General features: G+C 47.3%; 1 protein-coding gene across 3 annotated transcripts in view; it reads right to left on the reverse strand.

Annotated features, from left to right (window-relative positions):
• NUP133 (nucleoporin 133) overlaps positions 1-22,784 on the reverse strand; it is a 238,180-nt gene that overhangs the window by 80,515 nt on the left and 134,881 nt on the right. For all 3 annotated transcript variants that reach the window (XR_015878408.1, XM_088472517.1, XM_088472518.1), the window contains exons 15-19: positions 16,120-16,344; positions 5,185-5,307; positions 2,666-2,762; positions 1,919-2,170; positions 1,511-1,644 (exon numbers count right to left, since the gene is read on the reverse strand). Coding sequence is in view for 2 of the 3 variants with exons in the window: in XM_088472517.1 (XP_088328643.1) it covers positions 1,511-1,644; positions 1,919-2,170; positions 2,666-2,762; positions 5,185-5,307; positions 16,120-16,344 (831 nt within the window). In the remaining variant the exon portion in view is untranslated. The remainder of the gene's footprint in view (positions 1-1,510; positions 1,645-1,918; positions 2,171-2,665; positions 2,763-5,184; positions 5,308-16,119; positions 16,345-22,784) is intronic.

Below are 22,784 nucleotides of genomic sequence, written 5' to 3' on the forward strand. Positions count from 1 at the left end.
TTTTTATCCAGAGCATCTGTTTCTGCTGTCCACACTGTTCTCTCAGGTCTCCAGGGGCATTAAGACTTCCCTCCCTGTCATGGTACGTGGACGTTCTCCCGAGGTCGGTAGGCTGTTTTCTACCAGGGCACCTCCTCGGTTGGTTTTCGTGCCTGGCTTTCTGTGCCTGGGAGTAATAAGGATGCAGGATATTTCTCTCTCGTGGTCCATACTAGGCTGCAAGCCTAGTCTCTGTTTCCATCTCGCTCTTACCTCCGGGTTTGGAAACTCTCGTGGTGTAATCGTTACAAGTTTTCGCCTCTCACATTTCTTGGCCTTCCTTCTGAAGGATTTGGAAGCTGGTTTTGGCCCTGTAATTTTCTTTCCAGTGGCATTTGGCTCTTTTACCAAGGGTCCAAACTGTTTTTGCACAGTGTGCTGTGTATTGGCCACCCTTTCGTCCGCAGGTGGAGCCTTGGAATCTGAATCTAGTCTCCTGGGCTCTCACACAGGCTCCATTGGAGTTGTTGCGTTCAATGGAACTTCAGTTAGTTGCTTGGAAGCTGGTCTACCTTATGGCTATTGCCTTCCCTTGGCGTAGTTCTGTATTTAGGGTTTGCAAGCCGTCTTGGCTCGTCTTCCATGAAGATTGTGCTCTCCCCTGTATAGGTTTTACGATTCCAACAGACACTGGTTTCGGATATAGTCCTTCCGGTTCTTTCTCCGAATTCCCGGAACTGGGATGATCTGGCTATGCTAGTTGGCTGAGCTCTGCAGATTTCCTTGGACACGCCTTCTTTGGTACACCGCACTATTCTCTGGGGGTTCTTTACAGTTCTCTGGTCAGGCAGCCTGAGTGTTCCCTCCCCTGAGAGCGGCTTTTGAAAGTCCCATTGTCCAGTGTTCCCAGCCTTCCTGCAAGAGAAAATAGGATTTTTGGTCAACTTACTGTTGAATCCTTTTCTCTTAAGCAGGCTGGGGAACACTGCGATCGCTCCCCCACGCTCAGTCATGGGATGTGTTTGGTTCTTGACGGGTCTTACTGGTTTGTTTGGTTGTTCTAACAGTTTCAGGAGGTTCCGGCTACTCCTCTCCAGACTCTTTTAAAGAAGTACTAGAATTGCAGAGGGGAGGAGCTTACTTTTTTGAAGCTACAGTTTAATTTAAAGTGCCAGCTCCAGCCCCAACCTACAATCCCCATTGTCCAGTGTTCCCCAGCCTGCTTAAGAGAAAAAGATTTAACGTTAAGTTGACCAAAAATCCTATTTTCTCTCTTCTCGATGGGAAAAAAAAAAGCACGTTAGAAAGACTATTGCCATATCACAAAACGTGAATTCTTATTAATCTTAACAGCACTTAATTGTAAGCTCACTGCACTCCAGTTTAAAAACAGGTAGTTTATTTTTAGATTCTGTAGCTTTTGAACAACATCAGTCTTAAAAGAGTCTAATTAGTAAATTAGGTTATCATCAATATTTTAATTTCAAGAATAATAAAACACTCAATGCCATAAGTCACAAGTGATACACACCTGATCTGCAAACTGAGTCATGTATCGCTGCAGTCTATTCTGGTTGTCAGTACTTTCACATATTTGCACCAAGATATCAAAATCGCAGAACTTCTCAGCAAGACTAGATGCCCATTGATGCTGTCCCAGAGTCACTACAGAATAATGAAATTATTATTATATAGTAATATAGCTATCTATCTATATATAGAACAATGCACTTTAAGTTAGAGGACATTTGGCTTGCATTTAAGCATTTGCAAACTTCAAGTATACAGGAGAAAAGTAGAGAAACTAGAACTGCAAATAATTGCCATCTATCTCCATAACCCCTGTAGCACATAGCACAATCTACCAACACATTCTACATTATATTACTTATCTTTAATCTAGGATAACCATGGAGCATTTTGCAAACATTTCACTTACAAAAAGGAGTTAAGAGTTCTGATCTCTTTTGTGCATACTCTGTTTCTAGAATGCTATATCTTTCTTGGTCAGTTGGTCGATCCACAGACTTCAACTGAGTGACGTAATCCTCAAGAAAATAATTTAACAGTGCCACCAGCTGTTCAATTAGATCCATGCGGAGTCTGGAATCAGCCTGCGGGTAAACTTTCTTCAGAATTACATTGTGCTGACGTATAATTACTGTACGGATACCAGAAGGCCCACTGGAAGCTGCAGATCGAAGAATAAGTAGTAGGTTAATAGGTTGGAGGTAAATTTACATCTGTACTGATTATTGCCTAAACCCTCATTAAGAATCCCACTCCAGAATTGCCCCAAAATTCCAATAAATTGGAGACTGTTGCTGTGTAGTTAAGTAAATGCTAAAGTATACATTACATAGAGTGCAATTGTTCACACACACACAACTACAGCCCTAACTGTGTAGAGTTTGTATATTCTCTCTGTGCTTGCATGGATTTCCTCCAGGTGCTCCTGTTTTCTCCCACACACCAAAAATATACTGGTAGGTTAATTGGCTCCCAACAAAAATTAACCCTAGTGTGTGTGTGTACATGTGGTAGGGAATATACAGAGTAAGCCCCACTGGGGCAGTGACTGATGTGAATGGCCAAACATTCTCTGTGAAGCGCTGCTGAAAATGCATGCGCTATATTAATAATTGGTAATAACTAACTAGCCTGGACAAGCCAGCATTTTACATACCTGTCCATGGAATATACTCCGGTTCTTTTTCGGTGTGTTCACGGTTATAAAGAGAACTTTTACTCCGTCGGTATTGACACGCTGCATGTAACATATCCTAAAAAGTATAGAAATCTTGTAATTATACATGTTTTTTTTATTTTTAAATAAAAGATTCCATGATATATTTTTTGAAGGCTAATTAAAAAAGAAAAAAAAGACAAACAAATTTGTAAAAGCTTCATCTTGGCTGAGAGCAATATCAATCTACTAGGCCCTATAGCTAGCATAGCTTTCTATGAAAATCAATGAAAAAAGTCAGTAAAGAACAGTTACAGACACTCTATTAGAGTACAGAGCTAACTAGTATTTAACCCCTTGTGTACCAATAATGATGGCAGTCCAATGCTTAAAAAGCTATTTCTGGCAACTGTGAGCTTAACATGTAAAACTAAGTACAACAGAAACATTAGATGAGGGAAATAACAGGCATAGGAATAAGATATTCAAAGTGTGTCATCACAATCCACCTCTGGGGTTGCTGCACAAGAGGTACAACATTCTAAAGCACCTAATTTGTTTAGCAGTATACATGTTTATATGCTTGTACACGGTTAAATGGTAAGCCCCAAATCTTCTAGGAATATACTGGAAAAGAAATATATGCACGATAATAGTATTTTTTTTTACTTATTACATTTTTCTCTCTAACTCCATTTGGGTTGACACTACTAACCTTAGGGTATAGAAAGTGCAGTGCAGGATCTTGCATTCAAACTGCTACAACTTATTTGTACTTTATCTCCTCACCATATAACCCCTCCTTGCATGAAGTCGTTTTTTTTTTTTTTTTTACAAAGCCCTCAGAATTGAACCAAAATTACAAAAAAAAAAAAAATCGGACTGTAATGCTTAGCAAGGTGTACCCAGAGCGCATATATAATGGGTACACACTAGACGATGTACCAGATATGTCACTCCAACCCACAGGATCGGACAACATATCGTCTAGTGTGTAACCACTTTAACATTCACAGTAACCACAAAGCCACGTAGGTGGGACAGTAGTGTCTCCCAAAAAGACTTAAGGTACCCATCCACTAGATGATTTATGTGAGCGATTGATCGATAACGATATCGTTAATAGTTTACAAATCGCTTGCAAATTGTTTGTAAAAATGTCTTCAACGACCAGCGATGCACGTGCCCGCTGGTCGTTTAGACATCTATCATTGTGCAAACATGCTGGACAATCTGACGATATCGTCAGGTTCAGCATGTTTCCAGATGATTGATGAGCCTGCACTGAACGACTGCTCGTTGAGTGTAGGCTCATCACAGACTGACAAACGACTGCACAATTACAATGTCGTAATCGTGCAGTCGTTTTCATGTCTGCTAGTGGATGGGCACCTTTAGATAAAAGGTTTTAAAGGAAGTACAAAAATCTTATTTTCTCTTACATCCTCTTTGGGATAAACTTAGGGACATTCCAAAGCTATCCCTAGGGAAGGGTGGGTACACTTAGCAATCTGTGTGAAAGAAAAACTTTAACCAAAGCCAACTTTGGAGACAGACCACCAAACACTAACATTTTAGAACTGTGGACAGGAAATCTGCCTAGCTAGGGCTCTACAGTATGCCACAACTTCCAAGAAGCTTTCGCCAACCTGGAAGATCTGGTCAAGGGCCCTTAAAATTAACCAACTGATACATAATTCTTTTGGAGAACATTCCACAGACCTCAAACTATGTCTGACCAGCCTGTGGCAGCCTAATTTGTGGATCTCTTAAAATAACCAGAAGAACATTGACAACAGAAAAACAAAAAGTCTCACCAATGACTAAAATCATGAAGAGGGAATGTTGCACAGTACTGCTTTGCCACCAAGACAGAACTAGGCAGCCATCTGTAGTGCACCTATACAACTAAGGCACTCAGGAAAAACTGAGTTAGCAGTGTTTCCCAAAGAGGATATAAGAGAAAAATCTCTTAACATGGCACATCAGTATATCCTGAACTTGGTAAATCAGTATATACTGTATATATTTAGAAACATGCTGCTTGAGATTAATTATGTAGTTAAGACATCATCATAGTGGGATATAATATAATATAATTTACACAGTAAAAGTATATGCTCATGCTTATTATACAACAGATTCAATAATAAAACAAGTATAACTGTGGTCACATTAATGCAGAACCTATATTAAAGTCTGCCTGCTAAATATGACAAAAGGTATTCATTGTCTAGGTTTCCTCTGTGGATAGGTTGCATGTACTGTATTTGCAATGTGTCCTCCAGTTCATATGTCTATCCTTTTGCACTTTAATTCATGATAATATTAAACTGGTTAGGAAACAAGTAAAATCTGTTCTATAATAAATGCCTAAAATGTAAGTGTGTTGTATAGTTATGGCACTACAAACATTCATTAAAAATAAACCTGTTCACAATCACATTTACAAAAAATAAAGCCAAAGTTAAGCCCAAACCATGCTATATAATGCACATTACAGGAAAGTTGTCTAGTACCTTCAGAATCATGTTAACATCGACTACTATATTTGCCCACTCTATGGAGTCCATCATTGTACTCTGTAAGTCGGTTTCCTCGTTTTCAATAAAGCATTCAAAGATTGAATCGATCTGTGACACCTGTGTTGAACAAAAAGTATTTACATACATAAAGTATAATGTACATAATAAGTAGGAGCTGGGAAATATACATGAGTAATTTACTACAGTTATCAAATTGAAAATAATTGCTTCACAGCATATCTGGATTACCCACTCTAGCAATAGAGATACTGTCACATCTTTTCTGTTAAAATTTGATATGCTTCAGGGGGAAAAGGTTATTTTCTTTTTAACCTACTGTATGTCACACAACACATGTGCAAACTAATTACACTATAGCTTCAATCCACATACAAAGTCAGATACTATTTAAAAGGGCTAAAGCTGGCCACACATCTAAAGATTATCTTTGCAACCAGTAAACTAGTTGGCTGGTTTGAACAAAAATCTGGTAATGTATAATCAACAATTTGCTCCCAAATTCCGAAAAACAGACAAAGACAGTCATTCAGACAGAAGAAGATCTGCGTACCAAGCTCATCAAGGCCCATTGGAGGCAGCCAGGATTACCATGCCACTGCAGCCCACAGAGGACCCATGGATCCATGAAATTGGAGGGAAGACATACGAAAGAAAGAACTCCTGCCGGACCAGCAAGACGCTCACCCAAAGGGCTCCCAGAACCCTGGTACAGGAGAAGTACCTCGAGTTTGTGTTCGTGTCAAGATGCCGCAAAGGCAATGTCCGGCCACCACCAGAGATGAATTAGGATCCAAAAGGCATCTGGACAAAGCCCTCATTCACCTGGGTAGATAATCAGTTGGCCGAGGAAGCTCTCTTCCCCAACCCGGACTCTGGGGAGGAAGACTACCGACAGTCGGAAGTTGACACACTGCCCACATGAACTAAGGCCTTTCCTGAAAGGCTACGGCATAGCCCCCAGGAGAAAAAAACCTCACCCTCAGGTATCCTACGTGGTCGCCATCCAGGTGTTTGAAACGGCATTCTTCCACACTGGAACCCCTTAGGTGTAGATTTGCCTATTGAAGCACAAGCCTGTCAGTAGGTCTGGAGGTAGGATAACTGGTATACCTGGGTAACCTGGAGCCCTGAGAAAAATTGGCCCTTGGTCCTTCCCTCCAAGGTAAGGAGCGAAAATTAAAAGATCGCAAACTAAGTCACAAAAGGGAGGAAGGTCGTCCTGGACTCTATCATTGTGGCTACCATCCTGTCCAAAACAGGATCATGACCTGAAAGTGGAAGAGCCTCTATGGCCTTCCAAAAGTCTGAGTCAGTGCACCAGAAATTAAGCCAGAGAGTTCGCCTAACAGCCTCCAAGGATGCTGCCACCTGAAGTCAGGACACCAATAGCTATTGTTGCCTCTTCTATATAAGAGGCCACCCTTAGATGTTCTCACCTGACGCAGCTCGTTCCAATGGGAAACTGAGCTGAGGTCTAAAGAGCATCTGTCCAGCCTCCAAAGGCTATAGCTACATAAGCAGAAATCAGGACTGGATGCGCGATAGCGTCTGCAGATTACACAGCATGTCGCTTTTAATGAAAGTTCCACTGTCCTGTCCGACGGATCCCAAGGGATTCCGTATTTGGACTAAAAAGGGCAGCATTCTTGACTAGGCGGACCACGTGAGCATGCACTGAGGAGATCCACAGCAAGTAGAGAACTGAAGGATGCAAGGAGCTTAGAAACCTAGAAACCCGGAGGTGCCTATTAGGGCGAGCCCTCCATAGAAGGTCCACACGCTGCGCAAAAGACAGGAATGCCGTAAAGTCTACCGACCGAAGCGCTAGCCTTAGGAGGTCTGTAGTCTACTGCACTTGGAATTCCCAGCACTAACCAAGGCCTGACCCGGTTTAGCCTCCGAAATCAGATGACATCGAGCGTATTGAGGGTGTCGTGGCTGTAAGCTTCGGTAACCTTGAAGCAAAGAACAGCTCTTAACCAGTTAAACCGGGCAGCTATATTTAGCTGCGGTATGGGATTGACAAAGGTCTGAAATATTAGACACCATGTCCCAGTGAGCCGAGGAACTTCCAATTACCGGACAGAAATGCAACACTATCTAGACTAGGACGCAGAACTATCTAGACTGGTGTGGCAGGAAACCGGAAGAAACCCATGCAAGCACAGGGATAATATACAAACTCCACACAGTTAGGTCCGTAGTGGGAATCAAACATACGACCTCAGTGCTGTGAGGCAGTAATAAGCCTGAAGTGCGGTTCCTGTCCAGCCTCAGCTGAAAAGATGCAAACACCAGCGCTTAAAGCGAGAATGGCTGTATCCATGGCTCCTAAGGCAGAATGCTATAACATACCCAGCTAGGCTCCAGTAGGGATACTACAAGGGGGAGTGGGCCATGGGGTTGCCAGTTGGTGTGACGGACAGACTCTGACACTGCAGAGGATGTTGCTACCTTACCTATAAAAGAGAGGTAGTCTAGGCAGGTTCCAGGTGGAAGTCATGGCTAACTGACACTATGGCTGCAAATCTGCAAAACACTGAAGCAGAGCCCATCGTGGTACGGAGCCCGAGGAAAAAGTACAGAGGTACAAGTTCTGCAGTTACACAACACTGAAGAACCCCGACCCCTGGGTGATTTGACCTTGGAAAACCTAGTAAGCAATCCAGGGCAGTTCATACACACTCGTTAGGTAAACTACTGTGTGCAATAAAAGGGGGAGGGAGTGCAATGAATGTGTAAATGGGCAGTTAATGCTCAACAATCCAAACCCCAGTCTATGGAAGGAGCGTAGTGTATAACCTGACCGCAGAGAAATAGGTATACAGGGAGACAGGAGCCCTTTACTGCTCCCCAGAGACTGACTGAACCACCATTTAAAATGGCTGCTCAGTGTCTCAGTTGGGAGGGGTGAGAGGAGGGAGAATCCCTGTGGCATGGCTGCCGCAAGCGCTCCATTGCCTGTGCCCTGGTGGTATGGTGCAGGCGCCAGGCGGCCACTGTCACCGTCGACCTGTGGTCTCCTACACAGGTGGCAACAGCCGCTGCAGCGCTACTCCCTGAGCAGGGAGCAGCTCTTACCTCTGAACATCGTCTGTGCTCCTTCCCCAGCACCTGGCTGCGGATGCAGGTCCCCAGTGTGTGCTGGGAGACCGACCGAGGTCACTGACCATCTTGCCAGTGCCGCGGCCACCAGTGGAGCGGCAGTGCGGGCTACTCATATTAATCTAAAAAAGTAAAATAAATAAAATGAAACTTAGACTGCAGAGCAGTCTCTAACATGTGCGTTGCTCCTGCAGGGCGCCAAATTGAACTGGCCTGCCTGGGGCTGGGTATAGGGGAAGAAGCTTAACTGTTTGCCTGGACTCCTTTTGCTCCACCTATACCCCATGGTCTAAGCCTGTATCCACTATGGATTGTGTAGAAGAAAATAAGAGTTATGATATAACATACCTTTGTTAATTATTTTTCTTCAAGGTCCATAGGGTCCACAAGAATTACCTTGGGGTATGTGGTTGTAGTGATTTAGGCACCCAACAGGTACAAGCTTTAGCACCCAGGATGCACTGGGTCCTCCTCCTTTATATATACCCCGCCCCTGGCTCCAGGTACTCAGGCCCTGATTCAGAGCCGGACGCTCTGGCAGAGCGCTCGCTCTGAATCAGGGCCGTCCTTCTTGTTTTTCAGAGCGGCCTCCTGGCCGCTCGCATAGCTGTGGGTGACCATCGGGCTTGCGACGAGACCCTTGTGGTAAGGTCTCGTTGCCACAAGGCCCAGAGTGCTTTCGGCTCTAACAAAGCCGAAAGCACTCCCACTGACATCACTTGTGATGTCAGTGGGGCCGACCCCAGACGGTAGGCGCTCCCATGGGAAAGCCTCCGTCTGGGCAGCTATGCCTCCGGCCCGCCCACCAAAGGGGACGTGCTGTCACTCAACATCGATAGCACGCCCCCTTTGGTATGAGACCCGGAGCGACGGATTGCCCGTCGCTATCCGGGTCTCACGCATACGCACGACGAAGCCGGCTCAATCGTGCGCATGTGCACTGGGCCACCATCGACCCGCTTGCGAGCGCTTAGCGCTCGCGAGCGGATCTGAATCAGGCCCTCAGTTTGTAACCAAGCCCAAGGCAGGAGAAAGAAAGAGAAGGAAGGGCAATGTACATTACAGATGAGGGAATCAATGAAATTCAAAAAAAAAAAAAAAAAAAGATTACCCAATAACAATCAGGTGCGTTATGGTGGGTGCCCTGTGGACCCTATGATACTTGAAGAAAGAGTTAACAAAGGTATGTTATACCATAACTCTTATTTTCTTATTAGAGTTCCATAGGGTCCACAGAAATCCGTAGGCATGTACTAAAGCAGTTCCCTTAAGGGTGGGGACGCTCCTGATCAGAAAAGAAGAATCCGGCGCCGAAAGGAAGCATCCTGAGAGGCAAAAGTATCACAGGCGTAAAACTTGAGAAAAGTGTGGACGGAAGCTGCCTTGCACAATTGTTCAGTAGAGGCACCAGGTCGAAACACCCACGATGGTCCCACAGATCGCATAGAATGCGTCACTGTGTTTGGAGCAGGGAGATCAGCTTGTGTGTAAGCCTGAGAAATCATCATACGAAACTATCTAGCCAGGAGTCTATGCGTTAGCTAGCCAGCCTCGCTTGTGAAAGCCATACAACACAAAAAGAGTCTGATTTTCTAAAAGAGTTGGTACGATCCATGTAGATACGGAGGGCATGTACAACATCCAGAGAAGCTTCACCTACAGAGAGGTCTCAAGACTGGAACCACAATTTCTTAATTTAGATGAAAACGGGATACTACCTTAGGAAAGTAACCCGCCCTGGTACAAATAACAGCTCTATCCTGGTGAGAAATTACAAAGGGGGAGCAACAAGAAAGCGGTGGCAAATCAGAGACCCTGCGGGCAGAGGAGATAGTGAGAAGAAAAACTGTCTTTGCTGTCCACCACTTGAGGTCTACTGAGTTCAGGCGTTCAAATGGGGGAGCTTGTAGAGCCCTGAGAATCCAAGACAAATCCCACGGAGCTACCGGAGGGACAAACGGAAGCTGAACCTTCAGAACACCCTGCAAAAACGTTCTAACATCTGGCAGGGAGACGATCCTTCGCTGAAACCAAACTGATAGTGTAGATAACTGAACTCTCAGGGTGGCCAGGCGTAGACCGAGGTCTAACCCAGCCTGGAGAAAAGAAAGCACTTGGGAGACCCTAAAAACTGTAGAGTCATATTTTTGATGGGAGCACAATTGAAAGTAGGAGTGCCAAACTCTGTAATAGATGGGGCCAGAGGAAGGCTTTCGTGCCCGAACCATCATCTGAATTACAGAGCTAGTAAAATCCTTTGGCTCTTAAGATGGAAGACTGAAGAGCCACGCCGTCCAAGACAGACGAGGAAGGTCCGGATGCGGGCAGGGACCCTATGGAGAGACTCTGAAGGTCGGTAAACCAATGGCGTCTGGGCCAAGCAGGAGCTATCAGAATTACTGTGCCGCTCTCTTGCTTGAATTTCTTGATAACCCTTAGGAGGAGGGAGATTGGAGGAAATCGTTATGCCAGATTGAAGTCCCACCATACAGCCAAAGTATCCACGAAGGCGGCCGAGGGGTCTCTGGTTCTGGATCCATACCTGGGGACCTTGTGATTGTAACACCATCAGGTATATTTCTAGTAGTCCCCATTTGTCCACTAGGATCTGAAAGCCATCCGGATGAAGAGCCCGTTCCCGGCGTGTATGTTCTGACAATTTAGGAAGTCTGCTTCCCAGTTTAAGGCTCCGTGGATGAATATTGCCGGAAGATGACATTCTGCCCACACCAGAATGTTTGCAAATTCCTTCATGGCTGACCGCCTTCGCGTGCCTCCCTGATGATTGAGGTTGGCTACTGCGGTCGTCTTGTCGGCCTGGATCTGGAATGGCCTTTAGGAAATCCTGTGCTTGAATGAGTGCTCTGTACACTGCTCAAAGTTCCAGGATGTTTATGGATAGATGACTTTAATGAGTAGTCCATCTTGCCTGAAAGGTATGTCACCGCGCCCCAACACCCACCTTGGAATCCAAAAGGGGGGTGACCCTTGTTCAGATGAGACTTTTTCAGCCACCATGATAGGAAAAACCGAACTTCCCGAAAGAGAAGGATTGTCTGGGACCATATCAGATGATACTGCCCGTTCCACCGGGAGATAATCAGTCACTGCAGAGGCCTGGAAAGGACCTGGGCATATTCCACTATGTCAAAAGTGGATACCATGGACCCCAGGACCTGCATTGCTGAGTAAATGGATACCCTCTGATTGCAGAGCCATTTGCACACCCGCAATTGTAGAGCCGAAATCTTGTCGACTGGTAGAAAGACCCTTTGTGCCAGGGAATCCAGTAGCGCCCCCAGATGTACCATCTGCTGTATTGGAGAAAGGGAAGACTTTTTTCCAATCGACTACCCAGCTCTGCTCCTGTAGACAGGCAGTGGTCAGCTGGAGATGATGTAAAACCTTCGTAGACTGCCAATATCAGGAGGTCGTCCAAGTATGGCAGTATCCTGACTCCTTCTAAGATGAGCAGTCATGACTACCATTATCTTGGCAAACACCTGTGGGGCTGTGGACAGACCAAAGGGCAATGGTAATGTTGCTGACGAACAGCAAAACCTTTGGTGGCATAGTACAATAGGTAAATACAGATATGCATCTCGTATTGTCCAGGGAACCATGGAATCCCAAGGTTCCATTGCCAGCATAATTGACCGTAGGGTCTCCATACGGAACCTGGGCACATGAATGAACCTGTTGAGATATTTCTGATTCAGAATAGAGCAATGAGACCCATTTAGCTTCTGAATCAAAAACAAATTTGTGTAATAACTCCTTCCTTGTCAGCTAAAGGAACCAGGATTATCACAACTGAATTTAGCAGGGCATGAATAGTCTACTAGAGGGCAAGGGCCTAGACAGAATCTGATGGGGAGTTGTGCAAACAAACTTCTGGGGAGTAACCCTTTAGGAAGGTGTCACGTAAGAATCACCAGTAGGGAGGGGGATTTCCCATCTAACACACTCTCCCTGTGGGAGAGGGTAAAAAGACACTAGTCTTTTTGGAATCTTGAAGAGTTAGCTGGAGTGTTCCATGCTTCCCCCATAAACTTAGTCAGCTGTTCACTTTAAGGTAATCCAGCCTAAATCACCTTCTGGTGTCCTGGGCCGGCCCAAGTCGGTAAGCGGATATAGATTTTGGCGCCCCCTGTTGAAATAATCCTGCGAGTAAAATACATTATGCCACACATGTAATGCCCTTTATAATACATTATGCCACACATGTAATGCCATTTTAAAATACATTATGCCACACACATGTAATGCCTCCCCCCCTCTCCTCAGTATTTCACCGCCTCCTAATCCTCCCGTTCCCCCAGTGACTCACCTGCTGTGTGTCCCTCTGCAGGCAAAGGCTGTTCTTCCGTGTCCCAGTCCTACAGGCTGCTCCATGTCTTTAGTTCTCTCCCCTGCGTCGCACAGGCATTCTGGGAGACAGTGGGATGGTCTTGGAGACAGTGGGAACTGGAAGGAGGCGGTGGTCATCATGGCGCCACCGGAGTGATGGCTCAGTGTTCAGCCGCGGCCTGAACACTGTCGGTGATTGACAGTACAGGCTGTACTGTAAATCACAGACAGTGTCCAGGCCGGGGCTGCAGCACTGGTGGCGCCGGCGGGCAGCGCAGCGGCATATAGTATAATAAGTCAGTGTGACTTATTGTGATGCCGGCTGCTGTGGTGGACAGCGGCGAGACTCAGAACATAGTACCCTTACAGCTTGGCGCCATACGCGGCTGCGTACCTGGCGTAATGGGCCGGCCGGCCCTGCTGGTGTCTGAACAGCAGGTTTATTAGGCTTTAGGAGCCGGTACTTCATCTTCTACAATGAGGAATTAATTAACCTCCCCTGCTAGAGAGGAACGCTCCTCATCAGAGAGAGAGAGAAATAGAAAGAATGGAGGGAGGGAGAGAGAGGCCAAATCTCCCCTCAGCAAACACTCAATTGCGGCTGAGGATCTCCAATTAGTTAGGAGAGGGGGGGGGGGGGGGATGGGCAGCTCAGTCTTCACAAGCAAATGTGAAGTACATTTAACCCCTACACACCTGGTAGTTGAGGGTTAAATGGAGCAATAGCAGTGATAGTTACAACTGACAGTCTTAAATTGCATGAACTCGTGTTTCCCTTTATTAGCATATTACGTATAAAGGTAACAATGCAGTGTGACCACCTTCACAAATATCTAGTAAATGTGAAGTACACAGAAAAACCCCCATACCCTGTCAGAGTGATGAGGAGAAATAGCAGTGATAGCTCTGACAGGCTTTTTCAGAAAAATATAAAGGCAGTATAACACACGGTAGAACTAGAATAAATCACATACAATGCATTTAAGCAATATACTTAGTAGGATATTGCGCTCTGTATAACCTGGCCACCAAAAGAAAGGTAAAACAGGGAGACTGACCAAACCTCTTGAAATTCGCAGCTACAATAGAGCACTTGAACAGTGATCGCGCTGAGCAAAAAAAATTGTGGGTTCCGGGGACCCCTCACTTTAAAAAAAATCGGGGTCCTTCTTCCCTGTTTCTGGGTCCCATCACATTATCGGGGTGAGGGCAGGCAGCAGTTGGGACAGTTCTGGTGGCAGTTGGGGTAGAGGGGGCAAAGGGCAAGCAGTAGTTGGGTTAGAGCTGGAGGTAAAGGCAGAGAGAAGTTGGGGTAGAACTGGGGGTAGAGGGGAGTATGGATGGGCAGTGCTGGGGGTGTGTAGGGAGGGAATAAGTGCAGACAGTGGTTGCGACAGTACTGCAGGGCAAGGAAGGGACTAGGGGCAGGCAGGGCTGGGATAGGGAGGGGACAAGGGTAGATAGCAGCAGGTACAGTACTGGGGGGCAAGTAAGGGTTTAGGGGGCTTTCAAACGAGGAGGGTTTGGCCGAGGTAAAGTGGGGGAGCAGCGCCCTTGTTAGAAAAAGTCCATGGCTGATGGTGCACAGCCTCGATGTCTAAATAATCCTGGATGACAGTGTTGTTTACGCTCCTGGGGGAGATGTACTAAGCTCTGAAAAGTGATAAGGTACCAGCCAATCAGCTCTCTCCCAACTGTCATCTCGCAGGCTGTGTTTGAAAAAATGACAGTTGGGAGCTGATTGGCTGTCTCCTTATCACTCTCCAGTTTATCACTTTTCAGAGCTTAGTACATCTGGCCCCTGGTGAGGTTAAGCAATAGAGCGGCCGCTGGCTTATGAATGAGTCCCCATATAACAGCGCTGTGTTAAAGGGTACAAGCGCAGAGGCTGCAGCGGGAGTGCTGTATCATGTAACACCCTGACTCCCCCTATATGTGCTTAATGCTAATTATATGATGGCAGCTTGTTACATGTTATAGGGTCAGCATGAATCCTAAGTCATGTGTATGGTGTCCACAGCAGCTACATGATATGACACACACACATAATCAGACTCATCACTGCAGGTCAGTGAAGAGACTGGTTCAGTGTATTATGTTGACGATAATCATGTTGACAGTGTGTCAACATGAAAATGTTGATAATCCATTTTGCAGTAATCCTACCCTAATGTCAACACTGCCAAGTCTATGTCACAGTAATCCTATGGAGTGGGAATGATAAAGTTTGCTATGGAGCAGGCATTTTTAGTATTGTTTAGGCTGATCCTTACATTATGCCATAAGGCTGATCCTACTCTAGTGTGCTGTAAGCTTCAGTGAGCAGAGCCTCAGTGGGAGTGCTATTACCCAACGGTACTTACCACCTCCGGGCAGGCTGCTAGTTTCCATGTACCGGGGTGTGCAGTGTCTTCAGAGTTGCAGCTTGCTTGCAACCTCCGATCCTCCCAAAACTCTGTGACCTGGCTGGTGAAGGAAAGCCTAAGGGTATCAGCAGACCTGAGCATTGATGCCGGAGCACAGTAACACTGTCAGCCTGCCCGCGCGGCGCAGTGAACGGGCAGCAGCTGAAGCTCCTGCCCACCAGAGCACAGTAACAGTCAGCCTGCCCGCGCGGTGCAGTGAACAGGCAGCAGCTGAAATCAAATAGCGGCACAGCTCCACCTCAGAGATCAGTGAGGGGAGGGGAGAGAGAGCCCGGCGGTGTCACGTGACCGGGATGCAGATTTCAGACGCCAGTTGGCTGATGAAAAGTGCCTGCCCGCGGTCATTGGTAGGGAGAGACAGAGGGAAGTCACTGGGACGGCAGCTGCAGCATACACACACACAGTGTCCTACAGGACCCGGGAACTTTTAAAAACTGGGTCCCTTAGTGCCTATAGCACGTAAATACACACTATAGCGCGTATGTTGCGAACCCTGCTTGAAAGTGGTCTCTGGGCGTCTTATATCAGAAGAGGCAGAGAGGAGCAACCCAGACGCATGAAAACCTTGCGCTGGATTGGCGTCTGGGCTGGGGGAGGTGCTGCCGGGGAGAGCCTACCTCCCCCAGGCTGTATCAACCCTCCGAGTGCACTGGCTTTTAACATGGCTGCAGCCAGTGTCCCCAGCACCAGACTTATATGCCCTGGTGGTCTAGTGGGGAAGCGGTCTGCCCCAGTTCCCCATCACAGCAACCTCCAGCAGGTCTCCACACTGTTTGGTGTCTGGATCACTCCAACCACATACCCCAAGGTAATTCCTGTGGACCCTATGGAACCCGAAAAAGAAACAGTACATTTCAGACATTGGTAAGTGCCTAACCTCCATTAGACAACAATGCATGCCAAAATTTCTATTATTAAAATGCACTGCTGGTTTGCATAGGAGTACTTAAAAAAACAAAAAATGTGGATTGTCCATCTACGATATTAGTGTAGATAGTTGGAAGACATTTTGAATAATGTATCTTACCTCTCTAAAGAACACATCAGCAGCAGTAAGATTCTGTGGGACAGAGCACATCCTTTTGTTGAGGGCAAGCTGTATAGCAGAGTTAACGAGTAGAGGGAGCTTGGTGTGATGGTTCTTTAGAATTATTGCAGCGGATAGCTTTTCTGCATGTTCACAAAGCAAAAGACGCGTTGCCATGGTGATTCCTCTGGTTTGACAGGTGCTTAGACGATCGAACAATCCAACCTAAAAAGAAAAAAAAAAACACACATATAAACGGAAACTAGCAAAACTGGCTACTGTTTGCCTAATGTGCAGAAAATCTATAGCAAGTGCTTGCAACTACTCCGAGTGGAAAGAGAAAATGTGCTTAATGGGGAGAGAAGTGCAGAAATATAGAGGCTCCTGTCAGAGACAACCTTTCATTGATATAGAGATACACATCCACAGGGTTTATTTGAATTAACCACGAAATCCTGTAGAAGCATTATACAATGTGTTTCTGTGCAACTCAGCATTCCCCCGAGCAACTTCAGTAAATCCCTCCATGTCATATCCAACAACATCCTTTTAAAGTTTGCATATTATACACTTCATACTGTGACAATTTTTTTTCTTGTACAAATAAAGTGCAAAGCACCGTCCCTATACACTTAAAAACACAATCAGTACAAAGGACCCCCCTGCTCCTTACTCCCTTGAAGGAGGAGTTTAGCAGAACATTTAAAACATGTATAATGTACAGACCATTGCTTAGCTTAGGGAGGTTTGTCTCCCTTTGCAGACAGGTTGGATATGGGAGACTGGCAATCAGGATGCCAGCTGTCAAAAGACGGACAGCGGCATCCCGATGCGGAGAACCCCGATAGGCTCAGTACGTATACTAACCCTCCCCCTTCACCCCCTAACCATCCCTTTCTGCATCCTAACCCTCCCAGTTAGTGCCTAAAGCTAACCCTCCCCAATTAGTGCCTCAACCTAAGCTTCAACCCTTAGTGTCTAACCTTATCCCCCCCCCTCCCCTGGCAGCGCCTAAACCTAACCCCCCCTACCGGCCCCCTAACCTCCCCCCTCCCGCAGTCCAAGACTAATGACGAATAAGAAAACAAAGTCTAATTAACTAAATAAATAAAAGAAACTGAAAAGACACTAATAAAATAAATTACCCTAACTAAACAATATGCAAGCAGAAAACCAAATCTAAGTTTCAGGTCCTTTATTTTTCACAATACCACAATCCTCAGCCTCTGGTCACAGCAGCATGTAAGACATCAGCTGGCTCTGTCTTTTGAATTAACACGGGAAGCAGTCCGTGGTCACCTGACCTGTAAGTTCCGCCCAACGGCAGAGCTGGTACTGCCGGTAGTGGGTGAACTCCATCAGGGGTATTTTACAGGGTCCCAAGCACCAACAGGTGTAGTGACTTTCTTCTGAAGCCCATGAGCGGGATGCAGCAGGGGGGACAGACGCCGTTTGTCAGCACTGGTGTAATGCCCGCTCCTACATATTCTGATCCCATAAGGGGATTCAGACACCTAACCAAAACAAGAGATATGGTAAGAACTTACCTTTGTTATCTCTGTTTCTACGAAGTCCATAGGGTCCACAGGGTTGACCTTGGGATATAAGCTGGATCTGGATCCACGGGCACCACGCAGTTAAAGCTTTAGCTCCCAGGATGCACTGGGTCCATCCTCCTCTATACCCCGCCCCCGAGCCACAGGCACCTCAGTTGGTAAGTAGCCAAGGCCGGAGGAAAAAAAAAGAGAAGGAAGACTAGAACACACAAGAACCATACTCATAGAAAGGGAGACAGAAAACCGGTGACCAGCCACACAGCCCATATGAAGCCAGGTGCATCAGGGCGTGCACCCTGTGCAGTCCAATTAAGGGCGGGGACGCTCCTGTGCTTAAAGGAGAATCCGGCGTCCAAAGGAAGCATCCTGAGAGGCGAAGGCGTCAAAGACATAGAACCTTAGAAAGGTCTGGATGGAAGACCACGTTGGCCGCCTTACACCTCTGAACAGCTGAGGTGCCACAGCTAGCAGCCCACGAGGGGCCCACAGACCGAGTAGAATGAGATTTAACAGCGGCTGGAACAGGCAACTCCTCCTCAGAAATAGCCAAACGAATCCATCTAGCTACAGTTTGGTTTTCACAAGAGGGGTTGGCCGGCCAACAAACAAACAAAGAGGACTAACAAGGAATCCAACTTCCAAACAGAACTAGTCCGGTCCACATAAATTCTGAGAGCACAGACCACATCCAATGAAGCCTCACCAGCCGAAAGGCAAAAAACCAGCGCGAGTCCGAAGCACTGCCCTGTCCTGGTGAAAAATCAGAAAGGGAGCATAACCGGAAAGTACCCCCAATTCCGAAACCTTCCTAGCCAAAGCAATTGCCAGGAGAAAAAGTCTTAGTAGCCAACCACTTGAACTCCACAGACTCAAGGGGTTCAAATGGAGGCCACTGGAGGGCCCGAAGAACCACCGCCAAATCCCAAGGAGCCACTGGGGGCACAAAGGGAGGCTGAATACTGAGAGCACCCTGGAAAAATGTGCAGACATCTGGTAAAGAAGCAAACCTATGCCGAAACCACACAGACAGTGCAGAGATATGAACCTTCAGAGAAGACAGATGTAAGCCAAGGTCCAAACCAGACTGAAGGAATGCCAAAATCCTAGAAACACGAAACACTTGAGGATCGTAATGTCTTGAGGCACCCCATTGAAAATAAGAATGCCACACTGTAGTAAATCCTGGCAGAGGCAGGCTTACGTGCCTGAAGCCTCGTGCCAATGACTGAGCCAGAAAAAATCCTTGGACCTTAAGATGGATGTCTCAAGAGCCAAGCCGTCAAAGACAGACGACCCAGGTACGGATGAAGGCAGGGACCCTGAGACAACAGGTCTGGACGTTAAGGCAGAAGGAACGGAGTGTCGATGAAGAGACTCCGAAGATCTGAGTACCAAGGACGTCTGGGCCATCAGCATAAGCTTGCCGCCGTCCTGCTTGAATTTCCGAAGAACCCGAGGGAGAAGGGATATCGGAAGGAAGAGATATGCAAACTGGAAGGTCCACCGGACCGCCAGAGCGTCCACCAGACTTGCTTGTGCATTTCTTATCCAGGACCCGTACACAGGCAACTTGTGATTGTGATGGGACACCATGAGGTCCAACTCCGGCAGGCCCCACTTTTCCACAAGGAGCTGAAACACCTCTTGGTGAAGTGATCATTCCCTGGGATGCACATCGTGATGGCTGAGGAAGTCTACCTCCCAAATGAGGACTCCTGGAATGAACACTGCCGAGATGACTGGAAGATGGCACTCCGCCTAAGACAGGATGCGTGACACCTCTGTCATCGCTGCCCGACTGTGATTGACCCCTTGATGGTTGATGTATGCCACCGCGGTGGCATTGTCGGACTGAACACGGACAGCTCTTCAGTGAAGAACGTGACTTGACAACTGGAAGGTCCGATACACGGCCCGAATTTCCTGAATGTTGATCTGAAGAATTGCTTCATCCACTGTCCAACGGACCTGAAGTGAGAGTGAACCTGTCACTGCACCCCAACCCCGGAGACTGGCATCCGTTGTCAGGAGAACCCAGTCTGGGATCCAAAAAGGGGCGACCGTTGGTGAGATGAGATGTCGGATACCAGCATCTGAGTCTTGATCCGGTGTGGCAACCCATTCCATTTGGATATAATCAGCCTCTGCAGGGACCTGGAATGCAACCGAAAGATCCTCTGCTGCCGAGAATCTAGAAGGGCTCCAAAATGGACCATCCTTGTGAGAGAATTAGGGAGGATTTCTTCCAATTTATTAGCCATCCGTGCGCTTGCAGACAAGCGATCGTCAGGTGTAGATGTTGTAGAAGTACCCCCAGAACCTGCCAGCACCAGGAGGTCATGGAGATACGGAAGAAACCGTATACCCTGGCCATGACTGCCATAATCCTGGTGAAAACCCTTGGGGTCATGGAGAGGCCAAAGGGTAGAGCCTGGAAGTGGTTCTGCCGTATAGCAAACCGCAGATACCGCTGGTGTGAAGGCGCTATGGGAACATGAAGGTATGCGTCCTGGATGTCCAGGGAAACCATGTAGTCCCCAGGGTCTATAGCCAGAAAGATGGAACGCAAAGTTTCCACCCTGAAGTTGGGCACTCTGAGGAACTTGTTCAAAGACTTCAGGTTGAGAATAGGCCGATGAGACCCATTGGGCTTTGAACCAGAAAGAGTAGAGTAGTAACCTGTCCCGCGTTGAGAAGGCAGGACTGGAATACCAACCCCTGCTCTCAGCAAGGACTCTATGGCCTCCTGAATCTGCAGGGTCTTGGCTTCGCTTGAAGAAGGACCTTTGCAGAAAAACTGGTGGGGAGGCTGGTGACGAAAGTAGAGGACGTACCCACGATAGACCACTTCTTGTACCCAGGCATCCGGGGTGGTGTTGTACCAGCACTGGGTGAATAGAAGAAGTTGGCCTCCCACTCTGGCATCCCCCAGCGGGAGGCCCCTCCCATCAGGCAGAGGGTTGATCCACCGGCTTGGAAGTAGGGCGTCGAGCACCCCAAGCTTGCTTCTTAGGTTTAGAGGCTGCCTTAGTGGCCGCTTGCCTGGGGAAGGACTGACCCTTGGACTTTCCTTGAATACGAAAGGACCGAAATGCAGAGGTCCTAACCTTGGAAGGCGCAGTAGCTGAAGGCAGAAAAGCCGACTTAGACTTTGCAGGGTGTCTACAAGTTTGTCCAAATCAGGACCAAACAATAACTCCCCTATAAAGGGCAAGGCCTCTAGGCCTTTCTTGGAATCAGCATCCGCCCTTCAAGAACGCAACCACAAAGGGCGGTGGTCAGACACAGCTGCGGCCGAGACTCTGGAGGTTAGCAGACTGGCATCCAAAGCCGCTTAGTCAATATAGGTAGCGGCATCTCTCATCTGCCCCACCAGAGCATTCTGGACCTCAGGAACTTCCTCAGTAAAGTTGTCCTCAAGTACATTGGACCTGCTCTCAAAGGCCTTAGCTACCCAGGACATAGCCAGAGACGGATGGGCCACAGCCCTTCGAGAGAATAAATTGACTTTAAGCAGTTTCCACTTTCCTATCTGTAGAATCCTTTAGGGAGGAGATGGAGGGTAAGGGCAGCGTAGCACTTTTGATTAAGCGAGTAACATGAGAATCCACCGCAGGCGGGATCCCTACTTCTTGCAATGCCCTGCAGGAAACGGGTAGCTAGACGCCAAACGTTTCTGCGGCTGGAATCTCTTACTAGACGACTGCCAGGCCTCCGCCATGTGGTCAGTCAACTGGTCAGCGAGAGGAAAAACAGCTACAACCACTTTAGCCTGTTTGGAATTAGGGGCCGGGGCATCATCCTCTATGTCAAGGATGGATCGCACCGCCCGTACCAATGCTGTCGCCTTAATAGAAGGCTTAGTTACCACCTCCTGGACAGGAGAATCCGAGTCAGAGTCCTCAGGCAATTCCCCGTCATCTGAGGACGCAACAGGGTCTGACAGTTGCGTAGACTGGGACGACACAATAGGGCGTTTCGATGCCCTATGGGTCTTGTAACTCTTCAGCATAGATTGAAAAGCTGAATAAGCGGCTCAATTCAGGACTGAACTAGAAAACACATCCAGCCAGGGTAGCTGACCCCCCCCTCGTGAGAGTCCCTAAAAAGGGACGACCGAATGTGGCGCCACCTGTGGAGGCTGCACATATAGCGGCACCCCTGAATAGACATTAACAGCTTGAGGCCCAGGGGAAGACTGCAATAATTGCGGGATACTCTGCGACGGGAGAATAGCAGTTTGTGGTAACTGGGACCACCAGGCGATCCGCTATGGAGGCCAGCACCTGGTAAAACACCGCCCAAGGAGGGTACTGTCCCATAGTTGGGGGGTTGGAGGGCCAAGCCAACTGAAAACACCTCATACACAGCCCATCCTGTGATAAATCCTCCTTAATTACTCCCACAGCGCAGCGTCTGCAGGAGAAGAGTGGGAGCAGCGGAGCACTCTACTTCCTTGTCAGACATAATATAAATATATATACAGATATATAAATAATCGGGAAGCACAAAGGCGGACCACTGGAAAAACCCACAAGCGTGCAACACACCAGTCCACAGATGTAGCAAGCAACTGTATGTGACAGACCTCACAAATACTTTAATTTATATATGAGATCAGAGAGCAGCCCTTCCTCCACACACCTGCCAGGGCTGTAGGAGAAAAAAGGGATAGGTATAGACTGACAGTATTAAGGAAATAATGCACAGACAGTCAGCACTAGCAAAAGTCACATACCATGCAGAAGAATACTCACTGCACCGTTACCACTACAATCAACCTGCCCAGATTCAGCGTCTGGGAGGACTATAGCGCTGTGTACACTGACCTTTAGCAGGGGAGAGGTACACAGGGGGACCGGACCACAAGCTGCCTGAGCAATCTGCGCTGTCACCAGTAGACAAAGATGGCCGCCGGAGACCTCAGAGGAGTAGTGGCCGCAGGAGGATGCAGCTCAGTGACGCCAAACCCGAGCAGAAAGGCGCACTGAGCTGAGGGGAGGAGCCGCTAGACAGGGAAGGCTCTCACCCTTGGCTAGCATTTAACCCCTAGGACGCCGGTTCCCGCTGTCGGCAAATTACTCCCTGGTGGTCTAGTGGACACACAGG

Source organism: Taudactylus pleione, unplaced genomic scaffold (assembly GCF_031769625.1).
Source record: "Taudactylus pleione unplaced genomic scaffold, aTauple2 ptg000125l, whole genome shotgun sequence".
In the NCBI taxonomy this organism is placed as follows: Eukaryota; Metazoa; Chordata; class Amphibia; order Anura; family Myobatrachidae; genus Taudactylus; species Taudactylus pleione.